The sequence below is a fragment of the Nanorana parkeri genome, unplaced genomic scaffold (genome assembly GCF_000935625.1).
Source record: "Nanorana parkeri isolate BGI_ZX_2015 unplaced genomic scaffold, ASM93562v1 scaffold23, whole genome shotgun sequence".
Taxonomy (NCBI): domain Eukaryota; kingdom Metazoa; phylum Chordata; class Amphibia; order Anura; family Dicroglossidae; genus Nanorana; species Nanorana parkeri.
In genome coordinates this window covers 2,825,379-2,841,488 of record NW_017306291.1, presented here as the reverse complement: position 1 = coordinate 2,841,488, position 16,110 = coordinate 2,825,379, and the positions used below count along the sequence as shown (strand labels likewise).

Sequence of the window (16,110 nt, the reverse complement as noted above, 5' to 3'; positions counted from 1 at the left end):
ACTATGCTGTGAAAGGACCATGTTAATTGCTCAAACAGAAATTCCTCTCTGCCAATTCTGAGCACCAGTTAAAGGTGAACTCCAGTCCTGCCTTCAGTCTTGCACAGACATACCGGCTCCATTCTTGGACTGAAATTGTTTACTCCGATTTCACTGCGTACAGGGAGCGTCTCACAATGTGCATTAGGCCTCATTCACACGAGAAAATGCCAGCACGTACAGCTCTGTGTTGCATGCACGGCCGTATCGGGCAGCACCCGGGAAGGACAGGTGCTGTGTGTGATTAGTACGCAGCCCCTGTCCTTCTCTATGGGAGTATGCGGCCGTACGCCGCCCTACGCTCACCCATCCTGCAAGTCCGTGCTGGTGTCCATACTCGTACGCTGAAAGGATGGATCCTGTCTGCGTCCGAGCCGAGACACGCACCTGTACGGACCTGCACTTGGGGTGAGCTTAGGGCGGTGTACGGCCATGTACTCCCATAGAGAAGGAGGGGCTGCGTACTAATCACACGCAGCCCCTGTACTTCCCGGGAGCTGCCCATACGGCCGTGCATGCAGCACGGAGCTGTATGTGCCGGCCTTTTCTCATGTGAATGAGGCCTTGGAAGCTGCAGCAAGTCAGATAGAACCTGTCTCATTTCTTGGCTGGAGAACGTCCAGCATCATCTAGAATTCTAGAACTTTCCTGCCCAGCCTGACTGTCCCTGGCCCTCAGTTCTTTCAACCATGGAGGGTTAGCATCACATGTGGACATTACCTAGGGCAGTCTGCATGCACATACAGTCAGCCAAGCACACCCACTCCTCCAGACCGACACCGATCCATCAAGACATTTTACTATTTGGATCACTCCTCCCAAGAACCAACTCACTACTTGCATCAATGTTAAAGAGTCTTGAAAGGAATATTGAGGCCCCTCCCACCATCCATGATCTGTCTGCATTGCACAGAGAAGCACAGGAACCCAGAGATGACATCACTGGGTCTAAAATAAGGTATGTAATTAAATGGAAAGGTTTTACTTAAAAATATCAGTAGCATGTTGATGAATGGGGGGAGGGAGGAACGAGGGAAGGCCAAACATATAAGCAGATTAAACGTCAGCTTTAACGTAATCCTGTCATTACAGAAAAACAAAGGCTGCCATTGCTGACCTCCTTACGAACAATGTTAGTTCCCTGACTGTTATGGTGACATACTAGCTTTCCTACTATAGGAGCCATTGTCCCAGAATAAGAAGTCAAGGAAAGTCAAAAGACCTTTTCTGCATACTTGTAGTACAAGGTATTAAAATGTAAAGGAAAATAGAGGAAATAGCATTTGCAGTAGGTGAGGTCAGCCACCACGGGCTCCTTATCTGTCTTATGACTGGTGTCCTTTAAAGTGCATCTAAAGCCAAAACTTAGTTTTGGGTAGATTAGGGAAAGGCTAATACTCTGTTGATTATAATATTTTCCTTATTTGTCCCATTAAAGAAATTACCATTCACTTACTGTTCCAGAGACACAAAAGAAAGCAGAAGAAAGTCCCCCTAAAATGGGGCGGAAATACTCTGAAAATGTTGTCTGTGGAACGGGTGTCCCCATTGGAAGATTTTTGTTATAATTTCCTGTTCTGGTGACAACTATAAAATTCTGGAATGTCCAGTCATGGTGTCAATGGTCACCAGGACAAATACAGAGGGTAAATCTACTGAGTGGTGGCATCAGGTCATAGGTTACCACCCTGTGCAGCAACTCTGGTTCATCCACGGTACTGATGGCACAGGATGTTAGCTGGCCATGTGAACCTGGCTCTAGTATCTTGGGACCTGTATGTTCTCCTTCCCCCCTCAGCTTGTGCTTCACATTGATGTGTCGGTGTCCTCCCTCTTTCCAGAAACCTGTTCGTAAACAAGTTGTCTTCCACACCTGTGAGCCGCGGTCTCCTCACCTGGCCCATTTAATAAAATATGGCATGTGGTTGAGAAGATTAAACGTGTAGTAGGAATATCGAGTGATCTCTGTCACAGTCCACACGATCAGGAAGAGAAGAACGCTCTGCTCATTCTGGATCTGAAAACAAAAAACACACAAATGCAGGATGTTAGTTTTTGGTGCAAACGATCGTGTCAATACTATACCTTAATCCAAAATGTCCCCTAACCGGTAATCTGATCCTAACATGTGGCACTTTTCTTATCCAAAACTTAAGACTTAACACTTCCCCTATCTGAACCATAAGATGTAACCTTCCCCTCAACTGAACCCTAACACTTCCCCCTTCTACTTCCTGAACCCTAACACTTAACTCCTTTCCTACCTGAACCCTAACACTTCCCTCTCCTCTTACCTGAGCCCCAACACTTAACCTTCCTCCTACCTGAACCCTAATGATTACCCCTTCTACTACCTGAACCCTTAAGCCTCCTCGTACTTGAACCCTAACACTTAACTCATCTCCTACATGAACCCTAACATGTACCTCTCCTACTACCTGAACTTAACACTTAACCCTCATAGTACCTGAACCCTAACACTTAACCCTTTTTGTACCTGAAACTTAACACTTAACTCCTCCTACCTGAACTCTAACACTTAACTGTCTTCCGTCCTGAACCGCAACCCTCTTCCTACCTGAACCCTTACACTTACTTCTAGTCGTACATGAACCCTAACACTAAACTCCTCTCCTACCTGAACCCTAAAAGTCTCCCCTCCTACCTGAACCTTAACACTTAACCCTCCTACTACCTGAAGTCTAACACTTAACTATTCTCCTAGCTGAACATTAACACTAGAATGTACCCTTGTCCTTACCTAACCCTATAGGTGCCCATACACCTTACAACCATCGCAAGACTTTTGTCTTGCGATGGTTGTAAGCTAATTAAAAGCTTGTACGATCTGCCCATCTTGGACAGGCAGATCGTACTTGTGATCATCGCAAGCCGCGCCCCCCTGAGGGGCGGGCTTGAGATGACTGCAATGAGGGGCAGGCTTCTGATGACTGCAAACGGGCGTGCGCACACCGGCCCGTTCGGCAGTTGTCGAACAAGCAGGCCACTAACAAGCCTGCATGTTCGACGGAAGACGTGCGACCGTACAGTAGAAATGGTCGCACGCCTTCCATACACTTTGCGATTATCGTACGATCGCGGGATTTCCCGCGATTCTCGTACGATAATCGTACAGTGTATGTGCACCTTTACACTTAACCATATTCCCTACCTAAATCCTAATGCTTAACCTAATCTAAAAAAATAAAACCTTAATTCGTAATCACTTAACTATCCCTTTGACTTAATCTTTAATGTAATCCTAAAAATTAACCCTTAAAGTCTAATTAAACTTTCAGTTTAAATCAGCTAAATACATACTAGGTGTATCAAAGTAAAGGGTGTGTAAAGGCTTACAGTTAATTTGCCTTAAGCCTAGAGCCACACTCTGGGCAAAATGATAATTTACACTCTGCACTGGGTGTGTAAATTATCATTAAAAAGCTGTGTGCAGAGGAGAGGTGCAAAGTATAAAAATCTTACCTTGCTGCACACCATCCCCTGCACATAATGGCAAGCTTCTGGGTACTGAAGAGCGGGAGAGATGCGACCCAAGATGCGACCCAAGCTGTACAGCTGTTCACTTAAAAAAGTGAGAAGAGTGAGGTGCACCAAGCAGCTTCAGCTCTCCTGCTCTCTATGCTGTATCTGGTGCAGACACAGCATAAAAAATGGAGCAGATCACTCCTATTTAGCAAAGGGGCTTGGTCCCCTTTGTTAATCAGGAGCAGGATCTGCTCCATTTTCTTAGTTTAGAAAAGTGCAGCGGTCTTTACGCATGCACCACCCTTTGTTAATCCCCCCCAACAAAGTTTATCTCTAAAATAAAAAACATTGTATTACTAAATAAAAGGATTTTAAACAATAAAACAAACACAAATGTAAATAAATTGACAAAGGGACCTTTTAAACCAATGTAAGGGAGACTTCTCCACTGATCACCAATGCACCGATGTAGGGGGGACACTTTTCACTGTCTGCATTTATTTTCTGCCCATAATAATTCAATTTGTGATAAATTACTGAAAATAACTTTGTCATACAGAGCAGGAGGGGGTTAAAAATATTAAATATACAAAGTAAACACCACATTCATTCTTCTTATTGCTTATCCTGGTGTGTGCACTATCTGCAAGGAGTTTACATGTTCTCCCTGTGCTTGCGTGGGTTTACTCTAGGTACTCCAGTGTTCTCCCACACTCCAAAGACATGCTGGAAGGTTAATCGGCTCCTGTCTAAATTAGCCCTGTATGTATGCATGTGATGTAAGGACCATAGATTGTAAGCTCCTTGAGGGCAGAGACTGATGTAAATGTGCAGTAATTAAATCGCTGCGTTAATTGCCAGATCTAAATAAATACCTATATTCAATAAATAAATAGATAAAAAAATAAATTCCTATTGACTACTGTCTAAACTGACCCTAGTATGAGTGAATACCTAAGCTCCTTGAGGGCAGGGACTGATGTGAATGAATACTATGTAAAGCACTGCATACATTGTCGGCACTACTGTATATACATACCTGTAAAAAAGAAAAATATCTACAGCTTACTGATCTTGTCAGTGTACTCTATGCTGAAGATATAATCATTTTAGCAAGGGTTTCCTAAAGCATAAACATTTTTTCAAGGGTTCGTTTGTAGTTAAAAAAAAGTTACGACTATGGAATATTGTTACTATGGAATATTGTTCTTTATTAAAAAGATGTTCAATGTACTGTACAGGTGAAACTCGAATAATTAGAATATAGTGCAAAAGTAATTGCAGTAAGTGGTGCAAAAGGGGCCCAAACCAAGTACTGAGTACATATGCATGCTTGTACTTTTCAGAGGTCCGATATTGTTCTATGTACAATCCTTGTTTTATTGATTGCATGTAATAATCTACTTTTTTGAGGTTGTGGATTTGGGGTTCTTGGGGTTTTCATGAGCTGTAAGCCATAATCATCACAATTATGACAAATCACGGCTTGAATTATCTTGCTTTGCATGTAATGAGTCTATCTCATATATTAGTTTCACCTTTTAAGTTGCATTAGTGAAATAAATGAACTTTGCACAATATTCTAATTATTCGAGTTTCACCTGTATATCAGACTTCCATTATTTAGGTATTATCTGTGTGACAAGTCCACCACCTGGTGGAAAGCATGAAGCATTACAGGATGCAAGCCCACACATCTGCTAGACTGCAATTCCTGGGCATGAACTGAATTAATTGTGCCATCACCAAGCAGATAATAGTCATCATAGAATCTAAACTCTATGGTGATCACAAGGCTTCATTCGTAGCAATGGAGAGGACACCGTGTAATGACATTCCACTATAGAGGGCACATATTACTACTGATCATCTACCATGCTGTGACTACACACCACATACATAGTTGCCCACATTTTAAAATGAATTTCATGACACGCTCTGCTTTTGAGCTAGTGAACTGAAAGCATATCTAAAGACATTTTATCTTGAAGACCCCTTTCACACGGGGTGTCCGATCGTGTCCACCTGTCATTTTTTTAGGCGGACCCGATCAGATGCCCAATGTGAGTCTATAGGCAGCCTGGTCTAAATGGTTGGGCGTCCGTTTACACCCGGTCACCCCCTACTTCGGCCAGGTTCAGAAAACCAAACAGAACAGTGTTCTGTTTCAACGGACCTGATTGTGCCGGATCGGGGGTGATCTGATGTAAATGGACACATGATGTCCATATACAGGTGAAACTCAAATAATTAGAATATCGTGCAAAGTTCATTTATTTCACTAATGCAACTTAAAAGGTGAAACTAATATATGAGATAGACTCATTACATGCAAAGCAAGATAATTCAAGCCGTGATTTGTCATCATTGTGATGATTATGGTCTCCATCGAGGAGCGCAGCTGTGATCATTACACCAACATGGGGTTCGGTCATTTCAGCTTTTTCCAAGATGGAGGAAAAAAGTGGATGAACACAGATGTCAAAGTGGTGGCATCCACTCCGTACTGCTCTGATCAGGAGAGGATCTGCCCCTCCGGATCAGCCTGTGTGAAAGGGACCTAATAGAGTAGGGAAGACTACCCCCCACCCGCCGTCATGGTTTTTTGTTGCTGTCTGTGTTTCCACTAGGAAGATTCACCATTGTCACTGGGATTGAGGGCCCTGTCACACCATATCCAGTGCATTCCGATCCCAGAACTCACTGGATTACATAGATCAGCCTGGGCCGCGTTCTGGGGCGGGAGGGGGCATGGTTGTGCCATTCATATCAATGGTACCGCAGGCATGCTCCCTGCTCGCAGTGTGATTGCCCGCACTGGAACGCGAGGTACAGGAATGCCCTCCGTTCCAGTGCAGTGTGATCGGAAAAAATAGTGCATGCAGCATTTTTTTAGATTGCACTGCACCAGAACGAAGGGCATACCTGTACCTTGCGTTCCGGTGCGGGTGTACTATTGACATGAATGGCATCACCATGCCCCCTCCTGCCCCAGACTGCGCCAGAGCGTATTGGATATGGTGTGACAGGTCCCTGAAGGTGAATGAAAACATAATATTTTGAGTTGTCACTGGAACAAGAAACGAGAGAAAATCTTCCAATAAGAGGATTTCTCTTGCTTTGGAGATATCCCCTCTCACTTCCTGTTGCATCTCCATGCAGGAAGTAAAGGAAAATCTTAGTAATGGGAAACAGACAGCAAAACATGGGGATTGTTCTGCCAGTCACTAACCATTGCGGCTGGTACTAAGCAGAAGAGTCATCATGTAAAATAACTGCAAACTGGGGATCTCTCTATACCTATATGTGCTGGACTTGGTGATTCCTCAATCCTACTACCTCCTGAAGAGGGTATTTTTTAGATATTCCATACAAATGGTTGAAGACATATGCTTTACAAACAACTATCATGATCCATGACATGAGATTATTTTTATCACTTGAACTGCATGTGCATCATGAAAAAGTGGACTTTGCTCCAAGGAACTTGTGTATGCTATACAATCTATGCTGTGATAATGGATCATCTTATGGTTTTTAAAAGGATAGTCCACCTTTAAAAAAAAATTATACATGCACACACGTTAATAAAAGTAAAAAATGTGCATTTCTGGATTGTTTTGCATTGAAGCCTGCAGAACATTGCAACCATGATCAGTGGAATGCATGTGCAATGTACAAGCTCCTGCAGACTGTTCCTATAGCCCAAGGGACCAGAGAGAACTACTTGACTGGAGGAATGAATCAATTGACCTCATGCGGTAACATCATCTCACTTGTATTCCATTAAGATCTACAAGTCAGACAACCATGTCTGCATACCACGGCCTTAGCAGTCAGTAGGATTACCTGGTACTTGAGGATAGTGATGGGCTCGGGCGTGTTCGCAGCTCCACGTGCCGAGCCCGCCAGGAAGCTGACAGCACGCAGCGCCAATCACAGGTACTGAGACATTTTCCCGGTCCGCAGCTGCAGAGATCGGGAAATGTCTCAGTGTCATCACTACTAGTATCCCAACCAGGATTCTTAGGTCCAAATTCCTGACACTAGGCTATTGTCAGCAGGTTGGGAGGTGTTGGCAATCAGCAGGGGCCACCCTTAAGCTGTTTTTTTTTTGTATTATTTTCTGTCTTGCGTCCTACCCCTGCAGGTGGCTCTATAACCCCATGGTTCCAGATATAAGATCTTTGCCGTGTCCTTCAATTAATGTAAAAGAAATATAGTTGTAACTTTTTTTCTGTCTCATCACTGCTGATCTCCTGCAGCTTCTTTCAGTTACTTTCTGTTCACATCATTTACTGTAATGCCACCGGCGTCCTGATAGTGACAACAGTCGACCATTACAAATCAATGTGTGTCAGAAGAACCACATGTAGTCTCTACCAGACATGCATGTGACAGGGTGACAACGCAGGAGCACAGCTGGAAGACAGTTGTGTCCTCATAACAGGAAGTGCCTGAACAAGGACCTTCATGGCAGGATCACCAGGTATTCTTTGAATGAAAGCTGCAGATTTTAGAAAATGTAATACAACTATTAAAGTGACAAAAAAGAACTCAGGGGACCTTTTTTTAATTAACCCTGGCCTTGGGGCTGCCTCTACACTGCAGGGGTTAACTGATTGTTTTGGTCTATGGAGGAAAATAACAAAGAAATACTCACCCGATCCTCTGAGCCAGCTTGCTGTTTGACTGGTCCCTGGAGCCTCTCTCCCCCTATGTGCAGCGGTCTAAGAATCTTCAAGTCACCACGTCCTATACCCAGTGTGTCCGAGGGACATATGATTACTATGGAGGATGCAGGTCTGAAAGGAACGCTGTCACAGCCAACCATCTGGAAGGATCAGGTGAGTATAACTTTGTTATTTTCCTCTCTAGGCCAAAATGAGTACTTAACCCTTGCAATGCGGGGGTAGCACCACTGCACCTGTTACAGTGACATAAAAGTCAAATTGTTTTTCCTCCCCCCCCCCCCCCCCCCAATGCTAATGTAAGGACTTACCTTAAATGATGCCTCCTTATCCGATCACCTTCTTTCCTGTAGTTTTCAAGAGTTCCGCCAGCACTGATGCCGGTCTCCAATCCAGCGCTGACTCCTCTGTGCTAGCTGGCACGTCCTGTCACATGGAGTCTGTGCGGGTACACGCTACCTCCATTGACTTACCTTGCGTATCTAGCACGCTGGCAGTAAATTTATGCAAAAAAACGCGAGGGTTTAATAATCCTTAAATGAAAATATTTCCCCAGGCTTAGATTTTGGTGATTGGATTTAGATATTTGTAAGGGGGTTATTTTTTTTTTTTTTTACAGACCTGTCAATATTTTTTTCCCACCAGTGCATTTAAACGAAAGAGAATGAATGGTGGACATAAGTTTATCTGTTACAGTACATTTATTTTTTGCAGTAAGCGCAGAGACATGGAAGGGTGCCCAGGAGCTCGGAGAATGAACCATGCCTCTTCTTAAACAGCCCAGTCTGCAGATATCTCCCTTCGTGCCAAGAGCCGCTCCAAAAACCGCAAGCTTCACATAAAAACGTTATCCGAAACGAGAAGCGCCTTCCAGCCCCAAGCAAAGCGCAGCATTGATTAAGGATGTGTTTATTTCAAAACACTGAATCGTACACATTAAAATGTATTGCCTTTGCCAGGTTGCATCAAATGAGAGGGAGGAAAGACGGGACTTGAAGAAAACCTGTGGCTTTTGAACTATTTATCAGCCACAGCAAAGAGAGAAAAACATCAGCTGTTCAATCACTTTATGATCAGCAAAGGTTAGGCTGGGATAGTACTACACTCAATGTGCATAGCCACCACAGCACGGTTTTGTGGCTTCCACATTTATATTTGCAAAAAATGCCCCAAATCTTTTTTGCTTTAAAAAAAAAAATATATATGTATATGTAATATATATATATAATATTGTGTATGTATGTATATACATACATACACAATATTGCCCTATGAATTTTTGGTATTTTTTGCTTTTACAGGCCAAGTCCACCTAAACAAATATAATATATGCATAATTCTTTATAAAAGAAAAAAATGTTTACAGTATTTATTTATTTATTTTTGCATTAGTGAATCACATGTGCATTGTTCTAGATCCTGCAGACGCTTCCTCCCATCCATGTTTATACATCGGAAGTGTCAATCGACTACAAGTGCTGTGACGTCACTGCACTTGTATCCTATTGATTCTCCATTCACAGATCCTGTCAGTGGATGTGTGAATGGATGAGAACAGGGCAGCGAGGGCAGAGCCACGCCAGAATTGAAAAATAGCAGCAGCCTGCAGGGAGGGGAACCCTGTGATTCAGGTAAGTGGGGGAGCAGGATGGGGGTGGCGATGTGACCACGTTTCATTTTATACCCTGAATATGGGTGTAACATAAAATATAGTAGAAAAGGTAGATTTGGCCTTTAATAAATTGCCTCAGCTGTCAGAAATTGTATTTGCTGTGCATGGCTTGTACAGTGTCAGCACCAATTCAGAGATGCATTAATATACATGTATTCAAATTATATGAATTATATGAAGAACTTTCCAAACCCTCTGTAAACAAATGCATTTACCTAATATCACCTAATACATATAAAGCACTGAGTATTAATTGATCCTGTACAAACTAACCAATGTATAAGGAAAATGCATTTGTTTTCATAGGTTTAACAAGTATTCTGCACTTTTGATCATTTGAATATATGTTTATTAGCACATGCTGATTTGCACATACTTGAGCTGGTTGGGTAGTGTTAAGCCCAACCAACTTAAGTTTATTCTTACATATACTCCAGTCCTCTTACATCCAGCTGCTCATAGACCTAACATGGGTTATAGAGCTCAATTTTTTCCTCCATTACAAGATAAAGCAAGAAACTGAACAAACACAAATGTCACAAAAATGGCATCCGTCCCATACTGCTCTGATCAGCAAGGGATCAGTGCACCCCCTGCTGATAGGAATGCATAGGCACCTGTTGGAAAGGGGCCTCAGTGTGTAAAGGATCAGTTAGCACTCAGCACTTTATATGTTCAGGTACATGCATTTGTTTATACAAAACGTTGGTTGCAGTTGAGCTAAATGTTTTTCATGGAAGTTCATATAACTCCATTACAGTATGTTGCCAAACTATAATGGAGTTATTATACGTGACATTTTTACAAAGTGGTAATTTATTGGAGTTTATTTTGGAGATAAAATAAAGCACTTATCTATTACTTACCTGTTTAATGCTGTTGGTAATTAACCAAACCATGAAGATTCTTGAGCTGACTTGGACCCCCGTTACTAGCACAGATGTACGCACTATACCTTGGAACAGAAAGAAAGGGGGATTATTGTTTGCATGATATGTTCCATAGAAATACATGGCAATAGGATTTATTAAAGGATCAGTCCGCCCCTAGCTGCTTTTTTCAGGTATAGGAGGGCAGAACCCTTCTCTGGTAAATATGTCACAGGCACTCCAGTGGTAAGATATTACATTCAAAGTTTCCAATTCAGTTTCTAACAACACCACAAAGGATTCCTACTCTGGTTGCAGATGGGGGATCCTAAATTACATATCTACTTTCTCTATAAGAAATTATAATAGACGCTCTAGTAATGGCAACAGCAGGTGAAGGAGTCACCAATGGAATCTTATAGATATATAAGAGGTCGATGGGTTGAGTAACCCATCAGCATTTACCTAGAACTTTAATACATCTTTTCAGTTTCCAAGTAGACTTTGACATGTTAGCACTATAGAAATCATAATAATACACATGAACAATACAGTCTAGGCATTAGGGACCTTTTCCCTATGTGTCCATAAATACATTTATCATGTTTTATAGCTAAGCTGTAACCAGCCTGAGCTGTTATTTACTGTTTTCTAGGCTGTGCAGGCCTTCCCTAAGCTCAGAGGGTTGATTGCTTTCCTTTTTTACTGTGTAGGAGGTTACGGTAATCAGTGGTGAAAGACAATTATGACTATGTATCTGACCCACCAATCCCTGAGGTCCTTGTTCAGGCATGCTTGGGGACATGATAGATATATGGAGCACCTTTCTGGAGTTTTCTCTACCTCTTAGGATTCTGTCTAGGTAGGATGTGTGTTTAGAGTGTCTTTCTACTTGGGCCTTGCCTAAACCTGGGGCACGTATTATAGGCCCAGGGACTTGAGCTACGTGTTGGAGTAGACACCTGCAGGTAGTTGGGTTGCAAAAGGATCTTATTGTTGAAGAGTTATCGCAATGGAGCTGGGCAGAAGCTAAATCTGGACATTGTAAGAAGAATTGAATGCCCTTCAATCATGGTATCTTCGACTGCTTTCAGAGAGTCAAGAGCCAGATATATTAGAGAGAGATCCACTGCAACTTAATAAAGACTGTGACTGCACTTACAGGGTCATAGAGCTAGCAATTACCAAGAGGCTGCTCTTAAAGGGCCTACTACTAGCACTGCTACTTTAGGATACCTGTCCTATTTTATTTACGATTTTTGGTTATCCTGTACCCCTAAACCCTCTCTCCCGAATCAGAGTTTAGCAAAAAAATTGACTGGCACCCAATCTATTTTAGGCCCCAGTATACACCAAGAACTAGACCCTGAGATGGAAATGTCATCCCATTTTACATTCTTAGGGGGTCATTCCAAACAACCCAAAAGGAGGAGTGCTACAAGTAATATAACTCAGAATGCAGCTTGTCCAATCACCAGAGACCAATGACAATACTGAGAGTGCAGCCTATCCATTCACTAGAGACTGGTGACAAAACTTAGAATACAACCTAAACATTCAATGGAGACTAGAGACATCACGTAGACTGCAGCCTATCCATTCACCAATAAATGATGATATCACAGAGAAGGCAGTCTATCCATCACTAAGAAATGGTGACATAATTGAAAATATAGCCTATCCCTTCATTAAGAATTGGTGAGATCACAGAGAATGCAGCCTCCTCCAGATACACCCCCCCCTCCTCCAGGCCACCATTTTTATCACTAAGCTATAAGGCAGATTAACTCACCAAGTGCGCAGTGGGCCAACTGTAAAAGAAAATACACACATCATTAGTTTATGAGAAAGTGTGTCATTATTCTTAAATTGCATGATATGTATATTAAGGAGGCTATGAACTGCAATCTTATATAGAAATATAGACAATCCAAACATGGAAGAAGCAAGGATAGGACATTTTTGTTAAAGACCTGGATTTGCAGTTATTTATGTATTTATGTATGGTGCAGCTAGCAGCAAATTATTAAAAAGGAGCAAGCTGTACTATAGGGAGTAATAAGCAGCTAAGGTTAGTTTTGGATAGAGTAGGAAGGTTAGACTCTTTCTCATGTCTTTATTGCTGCCTATGACCCTCCTGGGTAGATTAACCCTCTCTATTTACCCTGATAACCATTGTTACTGGTACAGAAAGTGATGGGAAATGCACAATTTTACAGTCACAAGAGTTAAAAAAAAAAAAAACATCTTCCAGTGGGGACACCTGTTTCAGTGACAGCTGTCTAAGACTTATTATAGAGAGGTTTCCTCTCACTTCCTGTTGCTAAACATCTTGGCTTAAATACACACTTTCCAGGCAGTGTTCCTGGAAAGTCAATGGAGAGCAAAGAAAAGGCGTTGTTGATTATAAGCCATTCAGCTTCATTCACCCATTCAGTCTTGCCATAAGAATGCCAAGGAACACACATCAAATGCTGTCTTTTGATGCTCGTGTGTATAAGGAAAAGGACTTTCAGTATATCTAATTAAATAGCATGGTTAGATACAAATGAAAGAGTTATACATGCTAAAGAGCAGCACATTTACCTCAAATAAAGCAAATGTTTGGAAAAATTTAAGAGTCTTCTGAATACTTCTGTAGAGACCTTTGTGCGTTCTTTTGCCCATGTAGAACCGAAACATCGCAATGGCGAGAACCAGCCACCTGCAGGGTCAATTCATTGCATTAGTAAAAAATTATATATTACTTTCCATTTTGCTGTTTCCTAATAAAGTCTTACCAAAAAAAAACAACTACGCTGCTCACAGAAAGGTAATTAGCTAAATAGTTTAGATTGGGGGGAGTGTGGCAGTCAGCACAAGACTCCTCTTCCCAGTGAATATAAACACAGCAGCACTTGGTCACAGCAGAGGGCATTAACATCATAGCTATGCTGAGCTACATAATAGGAATGGCCACAAATAGGGCTCCGGCCAGGGGAGGAGCTGGAGACAGTGATGGAAGATATAAAGAATGGATTTACTGTACAACCCACCGTCAGGTCCGATCATAATAAGTCGGGATGCACCAATACTGATACTAGTATCGGTGCCGATATTGAGTATTTGGGCAAGTACTCGTACTCGCCCAAATGCTCCCGATACTTACCCCGATAATGGAACTTCTGGTCAGAGGGGAACACTGAGCCGGCTTCCCGGCCAATCAGGAAGTCGGGCAGCAGGTAATGACTGGCTTCCCGGGCATTCAAGAAGCCGGAGGTGGCGTGTCATTACCCGCCGCCCACCTTCTTGATTGCCCGGGAAGCCAGCTCCATGCTAGCTGCGGGGATCAAAGACAACTACATTGTAATACTGTACTCCCAGGTATGCAGGACAAGTGTACATGGGACAGGGAGAGAGTTTTCAACCCTGTGTAAGCTCCAAGTCATAACATACAGCAGCATTTCTCAATTTCTTTCCAGCCATGGTACTCTTTAAAATCATGCAAAATCTCAAGGCACCCTATTCTAAAATATAATGGATTTTAAGGGGGCTACCCCATGCAAAAATACAAAAAAGTAGAGGTTCCCCTTTACATTAAAGTCTCCTCCTTGAATCAGGAACCCCCTTCAGAGCCCCTTTTATACCAGAGTCCCCCCTTCACATCAGAATCCTACCATCACATCAGGAGCCGCAGCTCCTGATGCATGGTATAGTGCAGTCCACAAAATTTCAAGGCACCCCTGAAGAAGCCGGAAGACACCCCAGGCTGCCACGGCACCCTGCTTGAGAAAGGCTGCCATAGAACTTACACAAGACTTCCTCCCTTACCTCCATGAGCCTGAACAAAGTAATGGGGGAGCAAAGAAAAGAAGAGTATGTGTTGCTGGAGAGGGCAACAGGTAAGTGAACCAGTTGCTTTGACCTTCTTTAGCAAGGAACAAGTTCCCTTTAATAAAGTCCACGATAAGAAGTATTGGATTGTCATTACAGCATGGGATGCAAATATCTCAGTTAAGACTTGTAGAGTAAGCATATGCCAATAGAAGTGTCAAGTGCTACTACGTAACACCACATAGCTAGCAGGAAGACGGGGGACTTAGAGACTCTACACAACCACTAGAGGAGCAACCTGCAGCTACCAAAGATCGAATTTGAAAAGTTTCCATTAACCCATGAGGAAGGGCAGCTACTTCTGGCCTGGAGGTCGGGCAAAGTTGGGCATCATTTCAGCACCAAGAGTTATGGTATAGAATTATAAGATGAAATTATCCAAGATGGTTCAAAGACAAAATGTTTATTTTAGGGCTAGTTCACACCAAGCGCGGAGCAGGTGCAGAGCAGAGCAGACCGGATCAAAACTGCGTCCAATGTATTCCTATGGTATTTTTAGCTCCAGTTCACATTGCAGCGTGCAGGTCCAGAGCAGGTAAAAAAACTGCAACAGGCCCTATTTTACCTGCTCTGGATCTGCAAACGCATCAAAAACGCATGCAAATGCCTGGAACGCACTGAAAGCCCATGTTAAACTAAAAAACAAACAATTTTTAGACAAAAACGCATCTAAAAGACTAGCGTCCGTGTGCAGAAACCTGACCGGATCTGCTCTGCATTTGGTGTGAACAAGGCCTTAGTCTTGGATAGCGTGCTGAGTGGTTAGAACCCTTGCCTGGTTTTTATTGCTGTCTGTGTCTCTGTTAGGGAGGGTAACACTCTCGATTTGTCCTGGGGACCATTGTCACTGGGACTAAAAGTGAAAGAGAAACCAACATTTTAAGTTGCTACTGGAGCAGAAGTTGAGAGGAGATCTTTTCACAGTGACACTTGTACTAGTGACAACTGTCTAAGAGGACATTTACCTCACTCATTTCTCACTGTTGTTGAACACAACAGGAAGTGAAGGGAAATCTCCCCAATTAGAGAGAAATATTAAAAAAACTGACAGGGGTTTTCACCATTCCCTACTCCATCCAGAATGAATATAAACGTTTCGGCTTTGACCTTCTGCAGGATACTCTTGGCTATGGCTGTTTTCTGTCATGGAAAACTGTAAATTAAAATGGGAAACATGACTGTTTTCAGGGCAGAAGTATCAGTTATACACCTTTAAAGGTGCTTTGTACAGCGTCCTTTACTGTATTGTTTCCTAAGCATGTGCGACATTGAAGGAATGTCTCCCATCCTTTTTTAACTCACTCCCATTAAGGCCAACTCAAGCTGGATTTTCTGTGGGATATTGTGGTAAAGAGCTAAAACCGAACTCCAAGGTAAAGCCCTTCCTCCTTTGCAGCCTCTATATATATATTCTGAAGGTTGCAGCTCTCAAATGTCTTTATTCTCAAAATTCACCCATATGAAAGCATACCTAGTATGT

General features: G+C 42.5%; 1 protein-coding gene across 1 annotated transcript in view; it reads right to left on the bottom strand.

The window, feature by feature from the left end:
- HACD1 (3-hydroxyacyl-CoA dehydratase 1) overlaps positions 1 to 16,110 on the bottom strand; it is a 42,555-nt gene that overhangs the window by 6,558 nt on the left and 19,887 nt on the right. Inside the window, exons 2-5 of the mRNA XM_018564188.1 lie at positions 13,344 to 13,461; positions 12,550 to 12,568; positions 10,755 to 10,843; positions 1,935 to 2,056 (exon numbers count right to left, since the gene is read on the bottom strand). Coding sequence (XP_018419690.1) covers positions 1,935 to 2,056; positions 10,755 to 10,843; positions 12,550 to 12,568; positions 13,344 to 13,461 — 348 coding nt within the window. The remainder of the gene's footprint in view (positions 1 to 1,934; positions 2,057 to 10,754; positions 10,844 to 12,549; positions 12,569 to 13,343; positions 13,462 to 16,110) is intronic.